The sequence below is a fragment of the Neomonachus schauinslandi genome, chromosome 7 (genome assembly GCF_002201575.2).
Source record: "Neomonachus schauinslandi chromosome 7, ASM220157v2, whole genome shotgun sequence".
NCBI classification, from domain to species: domain Eukaryota; kingdom Metazoa; phylum Chordata; class Mammalia; order Carnivora; family Phocidae; genus Neomonachus; species Neomonachus schauinslandi.
In genome coordinates, this window is record NC_058409.1 from 120419177 (window position 1) to 120443369 (window position 24193).

The following is a 24193-nucleotide window of genomic DNA, read 5'->3' on the forward strand; positions in this document are numbered from 1 at the left end:
TTTTTTTTGCTTTGTAAAACAACTAGGGAAATGTTGCCCTATTTTTATATTTTCTGGAGGAATTTATGTAAGATGGGTATTGTTTTTTTTTTTTCCTACATGATTAGTAGAATTCACTAGTGAATCTGTCTGAGCATAAGGTTTTCTTTTTTAGGAAGTTTTTTTGTTTTGTTTTGTTTTAAGATTTTATTTGTTTATTTGTCAGAGAGAGAGAGAGCACAAGCAGGGGGAACAGCAGGCAGAGGGACAGGCTCCCCACTGAGCAAGGAGCCTGATGTGGGACTCAATCCCAGGACCCTGGGATCATGACCTGGGCCGAAGGCAGATGCTTAATTAACCTACTGAGCCACCCAGCCGTCCCTTTTTAAGGAATTTTTAAGATTATGGATTCTCTTTCTTCAGCAGATATAGTACTATTCAGATTTTCTCCTTTTAGTCATTATATATTTTGAAGCTTTGTTACTACGTTCATATTTAGAATTGTTAAACCTTCACATTGGGCTAATCTTTTTATAGTTATGAAATGTCCCTTTTTATTCCTAGTAATACTTCTCTTATTATGAGTGTTCATATTATCTTATATTAATATGGCTATACTCACTTTGATTTAGGGCTTGCAGGATAGATCTTTTACCATCCTTTTACTTTCTGTTGTTTTTGTCCTTACATTAAAGTTTCTGGCCTAAAAACATCATAAGGTTTTTTGTTTGTTTTTAAATCTAGTTTGACTGTCTTTGTCCTCTAATTAGAATATTTAGACTGTCTAGTGGATTTTTATATGCATGGTCTGTGGGCTTTATGCAGTGTAATGATTTGTATGTTTATGAGTCTGTTCATCTTGTGGTTAATTTTCTCATGTATTTTAGTTTGTATCTTGAGATTTGTCATATCTGTTCTTTGTTCTTATGTATCTCCTGTTTCTTTTGGAATAGTCAAGAATTTCTTTTCCTCTTCTATTAATATCTTGGTTATAAGGTCTTTTCTTCTTTTAGTAGTTGCCCTAGAGATTACAACTCATATCCTTGATACTAAGGTTTAGTATTTTATTACAACCAGAACAATCTAGGAAAACTCTTATAGTTTATATCATTTTCCCTCTGTTTTTTGTATTATTGCTATAGTTTTTATTTCTACATATATTTGTAGCCCTACAAGATAGTTTTGTTACTGTTTTAAACTGGAACTATTGTTATATATTTTTAAAGCTTTATTTATTTGAGAGAGAGAGAGAGAGCATGGGGGGGAGGGGCAGAGGGAGAGAATCTTAAGCAGGCACCCTGCTGAGTGTGGAGCCCCATTCAGGGCTCCATCTCACAACCCATGAGATCATGACCTGAGCCGAAACCAAGAGTCAGACACTTAACCTGCTGAGGTACCCAGGTACCCCTAAACTGGAACTGTTGATATTTACCTACATTATTTACCCGTTCCAATATCCTTCCTTCTTGCATTTATACATTTTTATTCATCTTGCATCACTTTCTGTTTAATAAATTTCCTTTACTGTTTCTTTTAGTGCTGGTATACTCGAGATGAATTCTATCATCTTTTTTTTTTGTCTGTAAATGCCTCTGTTTTGCCTTCATATTTGAAGGCTGTTTTTATGACTAGTTCCTATTTTTTAATGCTTTAAATAGGTTATTGTCTTCTGGACTTTTTTTTTTTTAACCCGGTGAACAGTAAGTAGTCTCTTCTTATTGCTTCTTTGAAGTGATGTATCTTTTTCTTTTCTGGCTACTTTAAAGTTTTTCTTCTGTTCTATTCATTCATTCTTCTCTCATATCCTCTCATACTCCAGGTATATAGTGTTGAATCTGTTCACTCTTCCACATGTCTCTGATGTTCTTACTGTATTTTCAGTTTTTGTTGTTAATCTTTGTACTTTAATGTGTTTACTTTCTACTCACCTGTTTTTTTCTTCCATCCTGCTATTAAATCATTCTCTTCAATTTTTAATTTCAGTTACTGTATTTCTATCATTTGTTTTACTCTTATTTAAAGATTCTAGGTCGCTGCTTTATTTCTCCCTGTTTCCTTCTATTTACTTGATCATATTTATCATAGTGATTTATAGCCTTCTTAAGACAACGCCAATATGTGAATCACCTGTGTTCTATTTCTATTGTCTTTTTCTTTTCTTGGTTTTTAGTTACTTGACCCTTTGTTTATTTTAAAGCATACCTCATATTATTACATGATTGGATGTGAATATTGCATATTCAAAATCTTTGGCTCTGGATCATGCTGTTTTCCTCTTAAGAGAGTTAAGGTTTATTTATTCTAGAAAGTTGGCTTATCACACTGATTCTGTTAAAAAGTTTAGTTTTAGCTTTTTCTTTGATATACGGAGTGGCTCTTTGGGATCTCAAATGACAGTTGTAAATGTTTAGCAGAACCTCTTAACCTTGACGAGCCTTGAGCTATAACATCTATCTAGAGTGTTACGTACCTGCTCAAATTTCTGCTTACTTCCTTAGCTTCTTGGCATTAGCTTTTTGTTTGGTTCCTTGGATTTTTACTTTGTTTTTGCACAACATAGAGATTGGCAAGTGCCTTGGAGAGGAGTTTGCATGAAGATTTGCATTCACTTTCCCATGTTTCCTTTTCTCTGGAATTTTTTCCCCTCAAGTCACAGCCACATTGGCTGTACTAAAGTTCAACCTGTCTCTCCAGTCCAGAAAGACTTTTGCTTTCTGTTGGGACTCTGTTCCCCTAAAACTGTTGACAAGTGCCCCTAGGGACAAAGCCTGGTTGGATGTGAAGCTTGTGCATCTCTTTCCAGGGATTATTATCCATTGCCCTTTTAACAGTTTTTAAAAAGTATTTTGTGGGCCGCCGGGGTGGCTCATTCGTTAAGTGTCTGCCTTCGGCTCAGGTCATGATCCCGGGGTCCTGGGATCGAGCCCTGAGTCAGCCTTCCTGCTCAGTGGGAAGCCTGCTTCTCCCTCTCCCACTCCTCCTGCTTGTGTTCCCTCTCTCGTTGGGTCTCGCTCTGTCAAATAAATAAAATCTTAAGAAAAATAAAAATTAAAAAAAAAATATTTTGCTTACCCTTTACAGTTGTTTTTGGCTAGAGGGGTGGTGTGATCCAGCCTCTCTGATGTGGCCACAAATTGAATTGTTTATTTCTTAATAAAATTGTTTTAGATTTAATTGTATTCAGATAGAAGAAATGCTTTTTGAGTAGCAAACTATATGAATTGATTAGAATAGTGAACTACCTAAACATAAGTAAAAATTAATTATTTGGCTACATAAACCAAAGACTTAAGAAATTGGTAATTTAATAAGTTTTACAGAAAAATGTCAGTTAATGGGTGCCTGGGTGGCTCAGTCGGTTAAGCGACTGCCTTCGGCTCAGGTCATGATCCTGGAGTCCCGGGATCGAGTCCCGCATCGGGCTCCCTGCTCGGCAGGGAGTCTGCTTCTCCCTCTGACCCTCCTCCCTCTCATGCTCTCTGTCTCAAATAAATAAATAAAATCTTTAAAAAAAAAAAAAGAAAGAAAAATGTCAGTTAAGTGGTATCTGAGCATTAATTTTTGACGTGCATTTACATATTAAATTATATTTCATAAAATAGAATTATTGTGGCTAGTATATGAGGCTTTTAACATAGTCATAATATATAAAATGTAGGCCTTGGTTAAAATAACTTTTTTTAAGTAGGCTCCATGCTCAGTGTGAAGCCCAACACGGGGCTTGAATTCATAACCCTGAGATCAAGACCTGAGCTGAGATCAAGAGCCAGTTGCTCAACCAACAGAGACACCCATATGCCCCTAAAAATCACATTTAAACTAAAATATAAGCTGGAAATGTTTTCTTCACAATTTTTATAAAATTGCAGATTTTTATCAAAGATAGGTGAATTCTTTTTTCAGTAGATTTCTGATACTTGGCTTTATAAATATGTTTATTATTTCTCTATTGATATATATAATTCTGTAAATATATTCTTTTCTGGAGTTTTAAATGAAATAGTTTTGAAATGCTTTATTATAGCAAATATTTATCAGAACTGGATGTAAGTTAATTAAATAAATGTCTGCTGGTGTTAAAATCATGTTAAAATTTTAAAGTACCATATTAACATTATGAAGATAGGTCTGATTTGGTGGTATTATACAAAGAAATTGTTTAATAAGATTTTTATCAATAACTTAATATTTTGTGTATTTTTTAGGTGCATTGACATACAGCAGAGCAACGAGGTAGAGAGGACACAAGCACTTCGATTAGTCAGAAAGGTACGATCTATGCCTGAGAGAGAAGGTAGATTTTTGGTTTTTATGTTAAGTATTTTACATTTTTAGATTTAGACTGTTTTGTGAAATCTTTATATTAAAATTTAAAGGCTAAATTTTCGTTAAACATTTTTGTTTGATAAAATTATATGAGGTAAATAGGTCTGTTAAGCTTAGAGGTGAGCATAAATATTTTGTGTAATTATTCTATGTGACTGGGTACAGCTAGGACAATATTTTTTAATAAAATATTCACTGTAAAGAATACAGTAGTTTCCCCCCTCCCCCTTCACCCTCACCTCTTACCCAGAGTTTTGGTTACCGTGGTTTTCCTTCTGCCATATGGTTAGAAGATCTGTACTGTTATGTCACAATACCTACATCATCACCTCACTCATCTCATCACATAGGCATTTTATCATCTCACATCACCACAAGAAGGGTGAGTACAGTACATTAAGCTATTTTGAGAGAGAGAGAGAGACCCCATTCGTATACATTTTATTATAGTATAATTGTTCTATTTTATTATTAATCTCTTGCTGTGCCTAATTTATGAATTAAACTCTATCGTAGATATGTATGTACAGTAAAAAATAGTATACTTGACCTTTGAACTTGATGGGTCTATTTATATAGATTTTTTTCAGTAAATAGAGTACAGAACTGTAAATGTATTATCTCTTACGATTTTCTTTAGCTCCCTTTATTGTAAGAACATAGTATATAAAACATACACAAAATATATGTTAATTGACTGTTTATGTTCCTGGTAAGGCTTTCAGGACTTTTAGTATAGTTTATATATAGAGTTGAGTACTGTCTGTGGTTTCAGTATCCACTGGGGGTCTTGGAACATATCCCCCATGGATAAGGGAGTAGGGAAGAACTACTGTATTTCTTCCCTTAGTAACCATGTAAATGAAATTACTGCTTTTTGATATATTATTAGAGAAAAAGGATTACTTGTTCCCCACTCTACTTTTCTCTTATTTGCATGCTTGGAGTTAATGCCATTAAATGGACGTGGCAAAGAGTTACAAGCTGGTTGTTTTGAAGACGAATTTAGATATAGTCCATAGGCAGTTTCAATAAGCAGTTCAGACTGTTGTACAGGACAGGTCAGAATCTAAATTCTGCAATAAAGGGTGTTAGGGATAACCCATTAATGCTTCCAATGATAGGTTTTCAAGGAATTTTTGGTTGTTATTTAATGTAATGCCCTAATGGCAAAACAGTTAACTGAGAGTTAACTTGGTTAGGACACAGTTATGTAAGAATATTTTCATGTTTCATCCTAAACATTTATGAGACGTATGCAGTATATAGTTGTTTTAATGTAAAAACATCTAAAATTAAAGTATTTTAAAAAAATTTTTAACCCTCTCCTCTTTACCCATCTTTGAGTTCAGTGCATACTTCAGAATGGTAAAGTGTTGAATTTGTACATTAACTAGATCTCCTCTTTTTCTTTTTTCTTCCAATTGTCCAGCTTGGGGTTAGTAATAATACCCACAGGTGAGCATAGTAAGGAAGAGGTAAATGGATGAGTGTCTTAAAAGAAATTTACAATTCTAGTAAGAGTGATATTGAAGATAGATTACAATATTTTTGTGGTAGGTAAGTGTCATATTGGGACTGTGATTTGACTCCTCAAATTTAAATTTAAAAATTAGATTTATGGTTTTTACTTATTCATAGTCTCTCCTACTGCCATGATTTTGAGAATTCAAGATAAGAAAATAAAATTTGTTTCTGAAGAACCTAGAATAACTTTCTGGCTATTTGAGGTGTATATATGTCAATATTTATCATACTAGGAATTATAAGTGAGTAATTAAAATATATATTAGCATATTAAAAATAACAACCCATCACATATAAACATATTTTTGTAAAAATATATTTTCCGAAAGAAACTTAACAGAATGGCATTATTTTAGATCTTTGCAAATGTCTTTAGTGTTTGTCTTGATGGAAGGTAGGAGCTGGATTGTCATATTTGCTTCTTCATTCAATCTGTTGTGATTTCATGTTCAGTAGAGCCTCTGGTAAACTTCAGCATATACTTCTGAGAGACTGAGAGTAAAAAAGACAAATAATGTCTTTGTATTTTATTAAAATAATTTTAACTTCACAGAATCTCTGAAAATATCCTAGAGACCCTTGTTTCCTGGACCAAACTTTGAAAATTGCTGCCCTAAAAATTGCATTATTCCAGATAGATTCAAGCAATTAAATTCAGCTTCTTTGAGTTATTCAGTAAATATTTTATTTCAGTTTTGTAAAATGTTTTGGCATGATACAATTTAGTTTATAAAATAGCCCAGTCAAAGTAAACAGACCCTTAACAATTTAGTAATGCTATTACAAAAATATTGTTTTCTTCTGTTGTCTTCTAAAATACAGACTAATTTGAGGCAGATATCATTTGTGAATCCAAGAGCAGGAAAATTGCTTATACCTGATGGTAGGATGTAGGCTCAGAGGAATTGTGGTGCAGGGTTCCTCCTTGGTTTAGCTAAAAGCAGATAGAGTTAAAAGGGAAGCATACTTGCTGAATGAATAGCGGCCTCTATTGGTTAGAGGAACTGTAATTTCAGTAGTATTTTTAACAACCAAAGCACATATTTCTTTTTTTCAGCAACATCTTGGCAATGGAGCTAGTAGAAATTAATGTTAATATTATAATGGCTAGGTCACTGTGTTTTTGTGGTTTTTTTTTGTATGCATTTTAAAAGTTTTAAATTTTTCTATTGAAGTATTAATCTTCTTTATTTTAAAGAAAAGGAAGAAACATTTGTTGCTTTAGGATAACTTACTCGATGAGTAATTAAGGAAATTCATGTTATTTTTCCTTCTGTTTCTCCTGTCTCATTCATTTGGAAGATTTTTTGTTTGTGTGCTCATTTTCAGTGTCTCTGATTTTTTTTTTCCCTTTCTCTCCAATCCAGGGAATCCTTCTTGGTTTTTGTCTCTCTGGTTTTCTATATAATTTTCCCACTTTTCAGCTGTTACTACTCTTTATCCAATTGAAATTATACTTACTGGCTGCCTAATTTAACCATCAATTTTCCTCATATATTATTTCTTTATTCATGTAGTAAGAGATTAACATAACACAGATTTTTTATAGTTGAAAGGGATTCATTTAGGGAATCACTTGCCCTTGATACATAGGATTATAAATCCAGTAACATCCAATACAAATTAATTATCCCTACTCCAGAGACCTGTTATTTTGAAATTGTTCATCTACCAGTCTTTATTAGTCATTAACTATGTAATTTGTTTTCTTTCTAATTTCCACACTGAAGATATGTTAGCTATTTTCAGTATTCCAAATATATTATTGCCAATTAAACTTTTCATTTAAAGTAAGATTCATCCAGAGTTTTGTCACCAGAAATACACTATTTGCATCATACTTTTTGAAGTATTAAAAATAGATTATGGATTACTAACTTTACCTTTTGGCATAGCAACAAGTGGTGGTAGGAGATAGGGAGATTATTAGGCATCTGTTGCAGTAAAGTGAGAAAGAATGAGGACCCAAGTTAGAGTTTGATGGGAGAGAGAATATGGATAGTGAGGTAAATTGGTAGGACAGGACTTGGTGGCGATTATATGGGTAAGAGTCAGGAATGGAATAGTACAGTAAGCATGTTGACAGCTGTTTTTACCACTGATTTCCTTTGTCTAGGTACTGAAAAGTTGTATAAAATATAGTTCCTATTTGAGAGGAGCTTAGACTCTCAGAAACATTAAATCTTGTCATTTGATTGATTTATAGTCTGAACTATTAGGAAAAAAAGCCAACATTTTTCCATAGTAACAAGTATTAACATTTATTGCATCAGTTATTCATTATAGTAACCCTTTGAAATGTTCATATGAAGAAGAAGATTAAATTTGATGCCTGGATCTTATAAATGTTCTATGGTTATAAACACCTCAATCTGAACAAAATAGCTTTTAAACATGTATTATGAAGTAAATAACTTCTTTTTCTGATTCCTCCCTGTTACAGATGATTACTGTGAATGCTTCCTTGTTTCCTAGCTCTGTGGCCAACTCATTAATAGCAGTTGGAAATGATGGACTTCAGGAAAGAGACAGAATGGTCCGAGCATGCATTGCCATTATATGTGAACTAGGTCAGAATTTTCTTCAAGTAATAAAAATGAAGCATTTTAGGAAGTGTATATATAAGAATGTAACATTTTTTAATGTGAACTGGGTCAGAATTTTCTCCAAGTAATAAAAATAAAATGTTTTAGAAAGAATATAAGAATATGACATTTTAAAATGCCTTTCATGAATGAATTCTTATTTATTGCTACAAAGATATGAAAAATTTTGTTTATAGGAATATAGAAATTGTCCAGATTCCAGTGTTTAGAATAAAATTGCTTTAAGTCTGGTTCTCAGACATTAGTTAACCACACAATATCTTAATGTCGGTTAAAAAACAATCTATCAGGGCGTCTGGGTGGCTAAATGGTTAAACGTCTGCCTTCGGCTCAGGTCATGATCCCAGCGTCCTGGGATTGAGTCCCGCATCAGGCTCCCTGTTCCTTGGGAGCCTGCTTCTCCCTCTGCCTCTCTCTCTCTGTCTCTCATGAATAAATAAAATCTTTAAAAAAAAAAAAAAAACTATCATACATTAAAAAAAAAATCTAAGTGCAAAAGGATTAGAGTTAAATGGGGAAAAAATGGAAAAAAATGGATGAGCATTTATCTGATCACTGTAAGGAAAAGGAGTCTTGAATTATCAAAAGAAATAAACAGATTTCAGCAGCTATAGATTCTATTATAAGGAGACAAAAAAAACGTGCAGTGCTAGAACAAACAAAAAATAAATGTACAAACATGATAGGTAAATAACTTATTTATATACAGATAAATAGGAAAAATAAATAATTCTCAAGAAATATATGGCTAATCAACAAATTTAAAAAGTTCAACCTCACTTAAAACCAAAAAATATAATTTTAAATGACAAGAGAAGATATTTTTTTTCCCATCAAAAGTAGAGCTGATGTAGGTTACATTCACTCTTGATATAATAAACAAATTAATAACAAAATCATAAACTAAATTTCAGAGAATCAAACCCTATTATTGAAGATTTAAAGGTACTATTCACAGTACATATTGATTTATAGACAAAGTCGGAAAGTTAAGGACATTTTGAAAATAATATAAATTTGACATGTCAGTGTATAGGAGGCTTGGAAAGCTATACTCGGAGTTAACTTCTTATCATAAAATGCTTTTATACTTAAGCAAAAAACAGTGAAAATAAGTGCATAAGCCCAAGAAATAGAAAAAGGAAAAAAAATCAATTTTAAGGTAAGCAGGAAGAAAGCAACAATGAAATTAAGAGTCCTAATTAGAGAACAAGATTGATTATTTAAAATAATCTATGTTACTTGGAGAGAAACATACACAGGTACACTACCATACACTAATGTCTGTATTTTAGACATTAGTGATATGGATTAGTGATCCATAGTGATTTAGAGCAAAGACTTTGGGCTATACAGATCTGGTTTTGATTTTTTTGCTCTATGACATACTAGCTTTATGACTTGGACAAGTTATGAGACTCTCTTGGACCCATTTTTTCCTTAGGTAAAATGAAGGTCATGGTTTTCACCTTAAAGAATTATTGTGAACAATAAGTAATAATAATAATAGTAGTAGTAATACCACCAGCTAACACTCATGTAATGCTTATAATGAGTGAGTATTTCCAGGTTCTTTACATATGTTAATTCTAATCTACATAAAATTCTAATCTAGGTACTTCACTACCTAGCACATAGTAAATATGTTTGAAAAAATGAAAGTCCGAGAAATAAAAGATTAATATACAAATGAGGAAGAAAAAATAATAGTTTTTTTAAAATTACGAAATAATTTTTATAAATATTTGAAAACCTTATTGAAATGAATGGGTTTTCAGAGAAAATTTTATTTCCAGTTGACTCAAAAAGTAGAAAACACAATAGATAAAAACCATAGAAGTACTTGGTGAAATAATTGCCTCCAAAAAGACTCATTCAGGTAGTTCTGTCTTAAAATTATTTCAAGGAACAGAGTTCTTATATACTGTAATCTAATTGAAAGTATTAAAATATGGAAACCTACCAATTTTTTAATGCAGCTATCATTTTAAATGCATATACACATAGATATACATATACACACACATACCTATACACATATATAAAATAAAATAATTAAAAACCTCCTTTGTTAACATACTAGAATATTTATTTCAGATCAACACTGTATTATTCTTAATGGTGGATCTCTATAAATACTATAAACTTTTAATTCCTAATTAAATTAGTATTGCTAAAAACTTTCAGCCAGGTTAGTAAATTAAAATAAATGAAATGAAGTTTACATATTGTAGATGATATATCTAGAAAACTCTGAATCAACTGAAAAACAGAACTTAAGTAATTCAGGACAGTGAAAGTGGGTGAAAATACAGATTTGATAGATTTATTTTGTGTTTCAGCAATAAAATCAGTAAATATATTAGAGAAAAAAGATACTATTTTCAAAGTAGTAAAGAAAACTATATATAACAAAACTTGTTAAGAAATATGTATGACTTGTGCGTGTGTTTGGGAGGGGTACTTTTGACACTTGAATTTGTCAAATTGATTCTTAATAACATAGAAATGAGAACATTGGTTGTGTAGTGGAGGGGATACTGATTGAAAAGTGGTATGAGGGAACTTTCTAGGATGATGAAATTTCTGTATCTTGATTGGATATTGGTTACAAGAGTATAAAAATTGTCAAAATTTATTGAACTGTACCATTAAGATGTGTAAATTATACTATATGTAATTATATATACCTCAATTTAGAAAAAACAGAAGAAACCTAATTCTAAAATTAGGCTAGAATAAACATGAGAGATCCAACCATGAAAACATTTTTGAGAAACAATAATGGAAGGGAAGGGAAAGGGTTTTCTTTTTAATGTATTTTTACAAAAACTATTAAGCTAGGTTATTAAGAGAGAAAAATGGAAAGGAATTGAGTTGCAGACTCTGGTATATAGAAAACTTTAGTATACCAAAAGGATAAAATCAGTTTGGGAAGCATGCTGGGATAATTGATTAAACATTTGGAAAACAGTTGAATTTATCAATATTAAACAAAACTCACTTTCCCGACAGATTGAAAACTGGAATGTATAATCATGAACTCATTTAAAGCACACAGTTGTATGTGCGGGCATGATCAGAAAATGCCTGATCTTTGAAGTAAGGGAGGAATTTCTGAGTTTAAAATCCGAGATTAAAATCTAAAGTTAAATTGCAAAGCAGATAAAAGATTTGAAATAGACGAACGGCTAATATAGCCACATTAAATGAGCAACTTCTTGCAATTGATAGGAAAGAAGAACCATTCCAGTAAAATATGGACAAAGGATATAAAAAAGCAATTCAGTGACATTAAAAAAAAAATTAGGGTTTTGGGAAGAGTATATTCAATGACTCTTATTAGATACATTTTATCCACGTTTTAAATGTCTTTGACTAGAAAGTTTTTCAAGTCAGAAAGGAAATTGTTTCAAGATAAAATCCCAGATTTCTGGATTACTTTTTATTATTTATCCCCTATATACTTTATTAAGTTTTTCTTTTTTATTTTAGCACTTCAGAATCCAGAGGTGGTGGCCCTTCGAGGTGGACTAAACACCATCCTGAAAAATGTGATCGATTGCCAATTAAGTCGAATAAATGAAGCCCTCATTACTACAATTTTGCACCTCCTTAATCATCCAAAGACCCGACAGTATGTGCGAGCTGATGTAGAATTAGAGGTAGGAACTTTAATATCCTTTTCTAGTTTTACAGGATGGCTTTAAATACATACATAGTCTTACTTTGAAATTTTTAAGTTAATAGATGCAGCACAACGTTAATTATCAAACAATTTAATTAAGACTGACTTATCCCCAGCAATATTTTATGGCTTATTCAGTTTGGACTGAATTGAAAATATTATTCTCAAGAATAGTTCATCAACATGTAAAGTGAAGTTTATTTTTTTTATTATCTGTGAAAACTTTATTAAGCCAGTTAAAGCACAAGTGAGGTTGCATATACATTTACCTACTTATTTAAGAGAACCATTTCTTTTTAAGAACTTTAGTACGTTGTGTGAATAGCTCCCGCTCATTATATACTATTTATTAACCCATGCTAAAATTCTCTGAACTTAGAAGCACTTGTTAGCAACTAATGACCGTATATACTTGAAAGAAATAGAATACAGATCTTTCTTTTTAAAATACACTACAGTTTAATTTTTTTTTTTTTAACTAATTTAGTGTTTTTTTACAGTTAGTCTAAAATAGTAAGACTGCTACGTACTCTTTTTTATAATAAAGTGTGTAGTGGAGGTTGGAACAGAATTACCGCAAACTGATCTTACAGTTTTTCTGTGTGAATGTACTACATTGTTGTCCATTGTAGATGCCATTCAGAGTAAGATTAAACCAAGGTTTTGTTTATATTTGGGTATGAAATTATGCAAAGTATAAAGTATAGTATTGTTCTCTAGCGTGTATGTCTAAATCATTTTATGAAATTTGTCTTAAATCTTATAGTTCTGGTTTTATTAGGGCCAGTAGAAGTATTTGAGATTATAAAAGTGACAGCTTTTATCATTAACTAATAAATAAGTACAATTTTCTCCTCAATAAGTGATTTCAAATACAGTCATTATTTATGGGAGTCCATTGGGAATAAACTAGCATTTTTGATATTTTATCATATGTTTAGTGTAAGTTTTTTTTTTCTTTTAATCAAGTAGAACTATAATTTTAGGATTGGTGAGATGACTACAATAAAGGAAGATAATATGTGTAGGCCTGTTTTTTATTCCTATGTAATTATAAAGCAGATTAGCAAAGCCTTTATTAAGTAAAAAAAACCTCAAAAGAATATGGTAGGCATTTAAATACAGTAGTGTCTTTGCTTATATCTATTTCTTTAAAACCACAAATGTTTGTTCTTTTCTCCTTTAACAGGATCCCCCCAGAATAGCATAGTGATTTAGAGCAAAGACTTTGGGCTATACAGATCTGGTTTTGATTTTTTTGCTCTATGACATACTAGCTTTATGACTTGGACAAGTTATGAGACTCTCTTGGACCCATTTTTTCCTTAGGTAAAATGAAGGTCATGGTTTTCACCTTAAAGAATTATTGTGAACAATAAGTAATAATAATAATAGTAGTAGTAATACCACCAGCTAACACTCATGTAATGCTTATAATGAGTGAGTATTTCCAGGTTCTTTACATATGTTAATTCTAATCTACATAAAATTCTAATCTAGGTACTTCACTACCTAGCACATAGTAAATATTCAGCAAATACTGGTTACCTTGGGTATTATTCTTCATCATCAACTTTAATATCACATCTTTATTATATAGTCTGCTAAGAGAACATTGTCCTCATTTTTATTAATTATATTTTACAAATTTTGATTCCAAATTCATACTATGATTTTCATTTCTCCATACAAAGGAACTACTTTCAGTGCTGCTGTATCTGTTGTTAGGCCCAAATCTTCCTCCTCTTAAAAATCCCTTTTTAAATTTACCCTGGCTTTTATTTCTGCTATCTGTGATATGTTTTGACCTCAGACAGGAAAATGTGTGGATATAATATAATGTTACCAGAATAGACAGTCTGTAAGGGTTGTAAATCAATTGTAATTTTTTATAGTAATTTTTAAAAACTATATCTTTTAAAATTACACTTCAGAGTAGAATAAGGTAGTTCACAGCATCTGCTATGGAAGCTAGAAAAGCAGGATAATTATGAAAGTCATATATTTAAAGCAGTATAGAGCTGTGAAAGCAGTAAGGGCCAGAGAGAGTGAAATTTGTTAGAGGGAAGATTCTTTGAGAGTTGCCCTGAATATCTACAGATGCCCTTGGGGGCATTTGCAGATTTGGGGCACAGGCTAAAGGCTAAGAACATGATGTGGGCCTAGTAGACCAGAGTATTTGGCAGTCATGCAGGTATGGTAAGCCTAGAGATAAGAAAAGTCCCTAGACTAAGTCTGATGTACCCGTTTAGGTATTTGCTGAAACAAGACTGTGCAGGGCAAAAGCCAAGATGTTAAAACCTGAGGAAAGCACAGTGGAATATGCTGTAGTCCCCAGTTTATAGAATGCAAAGGCCTTCTAGGAGGGGCCATGGGCAACAGTTGAAAGGCCCGAAAGAAGTAGTGAATTTACACTGGTTATATGCAATTTCTTTTTTCCTTGGGGCCATTTATTGATCAATATATAATTGGAAAAACTGAAAATCCCGGCAGGCCTTTGCTGGGATCAGAAAAACCAAAGGAGCTTTTGGCATTTGTATGGTACTAAAATGACAAAAACTGGGTATTTCATAGCTGATTTCTTGTTCTTGACATATCCCAAATTCTGAAGCTTTTCTGGATGGGTAGCTAAGATTTAAATTCAAAACTTAAGAAATATGTAGAAAAGATTACCAGTTTCTCATTGCTAAGAGAAAAATATTTGCTAAGCTCTCTATTGAAAGCCCTGGAAGACTATACTTAAGAACACGGGAAAACCAAAGGTATACTCAGTCTTCTCAAAATTACAATGTAGTCTCAATTTAATACAGTTGGTGATAAGGATAAGATGATCAGCCCCCCCCCCCCCCCCCCCCCCCCCTAACAGAGGAAAGGATAAACCATTTCTGATGGAGGTAACATCATTTGGAACCTTTTATAATATTCACAGTGTCCGACATTCACTTGTTAATTTGATTGAATGTCATGCAAAAAGATATGACCATCTGACTAAACACCCAAAAGAAAAACATTCTATAGAAACATGCCCACAGGTGATCCAGATAGTGCAGTTAGAGGGAAAGACTTTAAAACAACCATGCAGGGTGCCCAGGTGACACGAGGCAGTTAAGCATCCCACTCTTGGTTTCAGCTCAGGTCATGATCTCAGGGTTGTGGGATCAAGCCCCACAGCACAAAGTCTGCTTAGGACTGTCTCACTCTCTCTCTCTGCCCTTCCCGTCCTGTGCTTGCTCACATACTCTCTTTTTCTCTCACTCTCAAATAAATAAATCTTTAAAAAAAATAAATAAAACAACCATGCTTAATTTGTTTAGGAAAATGAAGAAAAAAAGGAAGAAAATAATGGAGAATTTGACTAGATAATTGAAATACACAGATGATGGGGCGCCTGGGTGGCTCAGTCGTTAAGCGTCTGCCTTCGGCTCAGGTCATGATCCCAGGGTCCTGGGATCGAGTCCCACATCGGGGTCCCTGCTCTGAGGGAAGCCTGCTTCTCCCTCTCCCACTCCCCCTGCTTGTGTTCCCTCTCTCGCTGTGTCTCTCTCTGTCAAATAAATAAATAAATAAATCTTTAAAAAAAAAAAATACACAGATGATTTCAATGGAAGTTCCAGTACTGAAAAATATAATACATGAAATCTGAACTCAATGAAAAATTAATCTTGGACAAGAAGATATTAGTACATTAGAGGAAAAGTCAATAATAATATCCAGGGTAAAGCATAGAGAGGAAAAAGAAAGGGATGAATAGAACACAACAAAGGTGATGAAACATAATTTTGTCTTTGGAGAAGAAAGAGAAAATGGTTGCAAATATCCAAAGAGACAATGGCCAGAACTTTTGTTTCTAAAACTGTTGAGACTTCATGCTCCCAAAGCTCACAAAACTCCAAATAAGATAATACAAAGAAAACATACAGGCACATCATGGTAAGATTGTTGAAAACCAAGATAAATAAAAACCTTGAAAACAGCTCGAGGGCGGGGGGGGAACCATATTACTTTCAAAGGAACATGTCTGATAGCTGATGCCCAGCAGAAATCATGGAAACTAGAACATAGTAAAGTGGCATCTTTAGAGCACGGAAAGGAAAAAATGCCAGCCTAACCCAGAGAAAATGTCTTTCAAAAACAAAGGTAAAATAAAAGCTTTCTTGAGACTAAGAAAAAAAAAGACCAAATAGAATGTAAAGAAACACTACTCTTGGGAAGCCTGGGTGGGTCAGTTGTTAAGCGTCTGCCTTCAGCTCAGGTCATGATCCCAGGGTCCTGGGATTGAGCCCCACATAGGGCTCTCTGCTCTGCGGGAAGCCTCCTTCTGCCTCTCACACTCCCCCTGCTTGTGTTCCCTCTCTCGCTGTATCACTCACTCTCTGTCAAATAAATAAATAAATAATCTTAAAAAACAAACACACATTACTCTTTCTTGGATTACTTGTCCTTATGTCAGGAAGACACTAAAATGGCCCAAGGGGAGGTACCTGTGCGGAGGAGCTAAACTCTTGCTGACAATTAGCACATTGTGAGTGAACCATCTTGAAACAGATCCTCTAGCTCCAGTCAAGTCTTCAGGTGACTGTAGCCATGACCAGTATTTTGACTGCAATCTTAATGAGGGCCCATAAACCATAACTGCATAGCTAAGCCTCACAGGATTCCTGTGAGGGATCTTTTACCTATGCATGATTTTGTAGGATCTTTTACCTTTTACCTATGCATGATTTTGTAGTATCTTACATCGGTTACTTAGAAAATATTGTTTCATAGATTCCTGACTCACAGGAACCATATGAGATAATAAATATTTATTGTTGTTTAAAAAATGAGATACACAAAGAATAAAAGAGTAAAGGGAGTCCTCAGTCAGAGGGAAAATGATCTAAGACAGACAAGGAAATGCAGGAAGGAATGAATAATGACAGAAAAGGCAAATATATGATTAAATATAAAAGAATACTGATTGTCAAAAGCAATTTTAATAATGTCTTATGTATTTTAAATTATATTTAATATTAAAAATTAGACCACAGTAATGCAGTAGGCACGGCGGGAGAGTTGGCAAATGAGATTTAGTAGTTAAAAGTTTAAAATGAATGACTTTATTAGCAAGATTGCTGAATACAAGTACAATACACCAAATAACTTGGATTTTTTTATACTAGCACTGAAAGGAGAAGGTAATTTATAAAATAGAACCACTTAGTAATGTTCAAAAGCAAGCAAAACTGAGTCATAGTTTTAAAAGTCAGGATAATAATCTTGGGGTAGGTAGTGACTGAATCTAAAGAGGGAATAAGGAGGCTTTAAGGATGCTGATGTTTTCTTCATCTGGTGCTAGTTACAGGAATGGGCTTAGTTTGAGAAAATACACCAAACCTTACATTCATGGTTTGTGCACTGTTTTATATGTATGTTATACCTCAATTTAAAAGTTCAGAAATTCAATTTGTACATTAAAAAAATCACTCAAATTGGGCGCCTGGGTGGCTCAGTCTGGTCTGCCTTCAGTTCAGGTCATGATCGGGGGTCCTGGCATTGAGGCTGCATCGGGCTCCCTGCTCAGTGGGGAGCCTGCTTCTCCCTCTCCCCTTGCTCCTCCCCCCTGCTCATGCTCTTTCTCTCTCTCTCTGTGTCAAATAAATAAAATCTTAAAATAAAAAATCACTCATATATTCCTTGATGATGAGTTTGAAGAACTAAATTCTCAAACAGCATACCCAATAAAGATATAGAGAAATTAATTTTAGCTTGTTACAGGAAGAATGTGTTTTATAATAAGGACTCTTTTTTTTCCTTCTTCTTTTCCTCCTTTTTTTTATTAGCGAATTTTAGCACCCTATACTGATTTTCACTACAGACACAGTCCAGATACAGCTGAAGGACAACTCAAGTAAGTACCGTTTGTTCCTAGTAATTTTATAAGGAGGTGTGTATGTTGCTGTTCAAGCTTTTAGATTTGCCTGATGGCATGTAGAGTCAGAGCAATGTGAGTTTAAGCAAATTTCCTATTTCATAGTTATGTTGTGGTTCTCATAATTAGCTGTGGTTTAAAAAATTAAAAATAAGTTATGAGAAATTGAAAGACTCAGAATTAATCTTATTTAAAATAATGTAAGATAGGCTGCAGTAGAAACCTAGATCTTTAGTTATTTTTCTATTGTATGTATTTTTAGCATAATTACATTGAGAGACTAAAAGAATGAAATAACAACAGGGAGTAGAATAAAGAGCTGCCTTAAACTGAGTAAGCAGAAAGATATATTCTGTAGAATTTTGGAGGTTAGTGGGGAAATAAAAGGAGATGGGGTAAAGGTTGTTTTCCAGAAATGAAGCAGGGTAATTTTCAGTATCTTTTTGGAGAGAAAAGCACATGTTCATGAGGTATTCTGGTAAACTATAGATTGATTCAGGGATCAATGTATTAATGTAGTATCTGTGAAGATTTTGCAGATGGTGCTATTAAAATAAATGTGCTGTGAAGTGTTTTTCTAGTAGGATTGTTGGACTGCAGACATAAGCACTTATTTGATAGATAGTATATAATTTAAAATTCTTAAGTTTTAGAATATTGTGAAATGGGGATATATTTGTTGTTTTTCATTTTTATGGAAAATAGTGGTTTTATATCTTTAATCATTTCTGTATCACTGTGGACTGATCATACCCTAACATTCCATGACCTGAGCTAAGAAATCAAAATAGATGTTCTTTGTTTTAGACTTCTCAAATCTTACCCCTACTAAGTTGTGATTTGGGATTCTTAGGCCCCTTTCTTGGCTTTCCTGATGACGCTTAACGTTCTCCTTATTGATGGGAGAAATGCACTTTCCACTGTTAAATGACAAATTACTATGAATGTAGCAGCTTAAAATAACATCAATTTATTATATTAGCTCACAGTTCAGTAGGTCAGAAGTCTGGCATAGCTCTTATCTGGAAGTTCTGATGAAAAATCCATTTCTAAGCTCATTCAGGTTGTTGGCAGAATTTACTTTATTGCTATTGTAAAACTGAGGTCTCTGTTTCCTTGCTGTCATCTGGGGTCTACTCTTAGCTTCCAGAGGCCACCCTCTTTCCTTGGCACGTGGCTCCCTCTGTCTTCAAACAGAACAGAAATTCCTCAGATCCTTCGCTCTGAATCTCTCTTTCTCTTCTGCCACTAGCTAGTGAAAGCTCCAATTAGATCAAGCCTACCAGATGATCTCCCTTTTAAGGTCTGCCAGGCTATATAACATTAAATTAGTCACAATCATGGCAGTGATACCATATTCACAGGACCCAGGGATTAGGGCATGGAATCTTGAGAGGATGGCGGACATTTTTAGAATTCTGCCTACCAGGATGAGTGAGAGATGAACCTGGCTATTTTTTAGAGTTGGAGGGGGAAGGTACATTCCACCAAAATCCTTCCTTATCTGTTTGGTTCTGTACTTTACTTCCATTTAGTTCCTGGAGTATGGGTAGTTTCTGGAGCATGGGCCAGGGAACAAGGGAAAATGGAGTGATTTTTTAAAAATACTACAAATTTATTAAATAGGTTAGAGAATGGATTACCAGGCGGTTACTGTAAGTATGTCACTAACACTTTCTTTTCTTTTCTTTTTTTTCCTTTGAGAGAGAGTGAGCATGAGCAGGGGGGAGGGGCAGAGGGAGAGAGAAAGAATCTTAAGCAGGCTCCATGCTCAACCTGGATCCTGTTGCGGGGCTCTATCTCATGACCCTAGATCATGACCCGAGCTGAAATCAAGAGTTGGGCACTTAACCGACTGAGCCACCCAGGCACTCCTGTCACTAACATTTTTTTTTTTTAAGATTTATTCCTTTATTTGAGAGAGAGAGAGTACAAGCAGGGGGAGAGGCAAAGAGAGGGAGAGGGAGAAGTAGACTCCCCGCTGAGCTGGGAGCCCGATGTGGGGCTCGATCCCAGGACCTGGAGATCATGACCTGCGCCTTAGACACCCAACCATCTGAGCCACCCAGGTGCCCCTGTCACTAATATTTTTAAGAGAAGGAGCACTGAAAGCTTTATCCCATAATTGTCCAATGCTCATTTCTTCCACCACCCCATCTCCTCATTTTAGTTTCTCTTATATTCTCACTTATTTGATGCTGTAGAGCTTAGTGTGGCTTGTTAGTATGTCCTTTTAAGTGTTTAATTTTTCTTTTGCAGACCGATTGCTCACTGTTCTTTAACTTGATTTTCTTTTTTTTTTTTTTTTCAGTCCACCCCCTCTTGTTTTTTCTTTCCCAGTTCTCTGGATTTCTGTATTCTCACAATTGTTAAGGACTTTATTAGAGAAGACAAAAAGCTAGCACAGAAAAAGACAGTTGAGAGAATGGAGGTGGTTGAGGTGGCATAAATAGTGTAAGATTGCTATTAAGTATTGATACTGGCCATAAGCCAGTGGAAAATACTTAATGAATATAAATAGTTCTATTGCTTGATTAATGGTCATAAACTATTGCATAAGAAAGAATGGTGAGATATTTGGATACACAATTAGAAAAAAATAGCTGGTGATGATAATATCTAGTTATTTAATAATACCAGTGAATATATGGATTGTTGAGCTTGCGTGTTAGAAATGCTGAAATAAAAAAAGAAAAGAAAAGAAATGCTGAAATAAGTTTGGGGCAAGAATTTTCAAGTCAAGAGAATACATGTGGTAGGGCACCTGGCTGGCTCAGTGAGAAGAGAATGTGACTCTTGATCTTGAGGTCATGAGTTCAAGACCTACATTGGATGTAGAGATTACATATGTAGATAACAAATAAGCTTAAAAAAAAAAAGAATACATGTGGTAAAAGTAAGAGGTAATTTTCTTTGCTAAGGGGTAGCCTTTTGACAAGGATGCTTATTAATAAATAGGGCGGTGCTGTCTGTAGTGCTCAATTAAAGGTGTTAATGAGGTATCTAAGAATAGTTTTCAGAAAGAGCAGGAAAAGTAGAACTAAATTGAAAAGTGGAATTTATAACATTTTAAACTATGTTGGGGATTTTAGATTTTTACTTTCTTTTTCTAAGTAATCTCTACATCCAGTGTGGGGCTCGAACTCATAACCCTGAAATCAGGAGGCACATGCTCTACCGACTGAACCAGCCAGGCGCTCCAAACTATGTTGGGAATTTTAAATTGGGGTGGGGGTCAGCATATAATTGGGTAATTTTCTTTGAGGTAGATCTGACCTTTTTTCTTCTTTTAACATGTTTTATTTCCTATGCAAATATTTAAATGTTAACTAATGATAGTTTTTTTTCCTGATACAGTAGAGGAATATCTCACTTTTTATTTTCACATTTAATTTCTTTGATCTCTGCCCCTTGTGCGCGTCCCCCCAGAGAAGACAGAGAAGCGAGGTTTCTAGCTAGTAAAATGGGAATCATAGCAACATTCCGGTCATGGGCAGGTAAGTTATTCTGTGCTGCTTAATAAGAAAAACTTGATTATTTTTTCAAATGTTAAATTACTATTGCAGCATCTAATTTAGATGTTAACCTAGTTTTAACTTTGTATGTTATTATTAGAGTGAGAGGGATTTGTACAAAATTACTAAAATTGACTATTTGTAAGTCAATGTACTAATGATTTACCTGGGTGATTAAAAAGTCTTTCTGTGGACATGAGCTTTCCATTTGCCTTGGGTAAATACCCAAATGGAATTGCTGAGTCACAAGGTGGATATATATTTAGTTTTATAAGAAACTGCCAGACTTTTTATCAAAATACCTACATATTTTATTTTCCCATCATCAGTGTATATGAGTTCCAGTTGCTCTGCATCCTTGCCAGCATTTCATGTCCTCTTACATTTTAGCCATACTGGTGGGTGTGTGATGGTATCTGATTGTGAATGTTACTTAGATTTACCCAATGACTAATGATACTGAATATTTTGTATGTGTTTATTGGCTATTCACATATCTTCCTTTGTGACATGATATTAATGTGCTTTAAATTGTTTGACTTAATTCTCCCACTTAAAATTTCAAAAGACAAATGCCAAGCAGATTTTTTCACTTGATTTTAGGTTAAGAAGGTATTACGTAAGAGAGACAGAACGTTGTCCTACTCTCTCCAGTATTCTGACCCTGAGACATCAGCAAGCAGGAGTAGTAGGCAGTCAGATTGATGAACTTTTTTGGGTATGCAACAAGCAGAAGAAGCAATTTAAATGATAAAATTACTGATAATCTCTAGTCAGTAGGGAAATGTTACTTTATAACCAAATAAGAGCATAATTTTGGAGTTATCTGGAGAAATACCACAGATTTTATATTATGAATGCATTGCTATAGATTTTTTTTTTTGAAATTTAAATCAGTGATTTTTTCTTTTTTATCCTCTTTAGGTATTATTAATTTATGTAAACCTGGCAACTCTGGGATCCAGTCTCTAATTGGAGTACTTTGTATACCAAATATGGAAATAAGGGTAGGCAAAAGTTACTCTAATTGTTTCATTCCCACACTTTTAAGAGAGGAAATTAATTGTAAAAAAAGTTATTTTAGGTGTTGCTTTTTCCTCATGAATTATTCATCTGTATCATAGAGCATTGAAAAAAATACGTTAATGAATATTTACTACTTAGTTGAACCCTGAGGCTAATACAAATAATTTGAAATAGTGATGTTGTTAGGAACTATGGCTGAATTAAAAACTGGATTAAAATATGAAATTATGTTTTATTCATTAAAAAATGCAAACAGAAAAGGGCATTCTCATTGTAAAAGGTTCAAGCAATAGAGAAATATATTTAGTAAAAAGTAAATACAGTATTTATGTATCTTATGCTTTCTAACTTATGTTTTTCTAATATGAGTGATGGTTTTCTTTAAAATTGAGTTGTTAATATTTATATGCTTATTTATTAGATATAGTCCTAAATTATTAGTACATAGCAATTTATATTAAATAGCTAAAACAAATTGAAATTGGAGAGAAAAAAATGAACTCTTCAGTGGTTCTTTTCCACTTAAATGTTTTTGTTTTGTGTTCAAAAAAATAGTTTGTACTTTTCTTGTTTTTTTAATTTGAACCAGACCTGGAGTTGAAAAATATTAAGAAAATACTAGCTAGGAGTACCTTGCTTAAAATGTGAACTGAAAAGCCTTTGGGCCATGGAAATGGAAGGACATGATTATAGATGGAAGGATCTATAAGCAGGGAACTAAAGGTTGGGGCAATTCACTTGACTGCTTACTTCACAGATGGTGAAAGAACATGGTTTTTGGAGTCTGGCCCACTGAGCTTTGACTCCTGATTTTAGTCTTTATAGCTCCATGACCTTGGGCAAGTTACGTTTAACCTGTAAATCTATTTCTCCATATGTACTACAATGGGGATAATAAGAGATTAATTGAAAAGATCAAATCATGTATGTAGTAAGCACGCCGTTGTTATCTCTTCTTGAGTGTAGGCCTGAGATGGCAAGTTTCGGAAATACGGAGTTCTGTTTTTATCAGTTTTTCTTCTGTGAATAGGACATTTAAAACATCTGTTTTAAATCTTTAAATTTAAAGGAAGATTCATTCCATAAAAATAAATGAAGTGTATTTATTTGCACTTGCAGCGAGGTCTGCTTGAAGTGCTCTATGATATATTTCGTCTTCCTCTACCTGTTGTGACTGAAGAATTCATAGAAGCACTGCTCAGTGTAGGTAAGTACTGAAGCCCATTTGTATCTACTCATATACTGTGATTTTTAAGATGGTTTAGCTAATACACAGAATCCCTCAAAGGCAAAGTACTAAACTAAATATTAAATACATTCTCTTTTTTTTTAAATTTTATTTTATTATGTTATGTTAATCACCATACATTACATCATTAGTTTTTGATACAGTGTTCCATGATTTATTGTTTGCATATAACACCCAGTGCTCCATTCAATATGTGCCCTCTTTAATACCTATCACCAGGCTAACCCATCCCCCCCCCTTCCCTCTAGAACCTTCAGTTTGTTTCTCAGAGTCCATAGTCTCTCATGGTTCGTCTCCCCCTCTGATTTCCCCCCCTTCGTTTTTCCCTTCCTACTATCTTCCTTTTTTTTTTTTTTTTTTTTTTTT

General features: G+C 33.6%; 1 protein-coding gene across 1 annotated transcript in view; it reads left to right on the forward strand.

Moving 5' to 3' along the window:
• RICTOR (RPTOR independent companion of MTOR complex 2) overlaps nucleotides 1–24193 on the forward strand; it is a 126520-nt gene that overhangs the window by 60679 nt on the left and 41648 nt on the right. The window contains exons 6-12 of the mRNA XM_044917164.1: nucleotides 4185–4248; nucleotides 8276–8402; nucleotides 11934–12103; nucleotides 17949–18016; nucleotides 21467–21534; nucleotides 22477–22559; nucleotides 23698–23785. Of these exons, the coding sequence (XP_044773099.1) occupies nucleotides 4185–4248; nucleotides 8276–8402; nucleotides 11934–12103; nucleotides 17949–18016; nucleotides 21467–21534; nucleotides 22477–22559; nucleotides 23698–23785 (668 nt within the window). The remainder of the gene's footprint in view (nucleotides 1–4184; nucleotides 4249–8275; nucleotides 8403–11933; nucleotides 12104–17948; nucleotides 18017–21466; nucleotides 21535–22476; nucleotides 22560–23697; nucleotides 23786–24193) is intronic.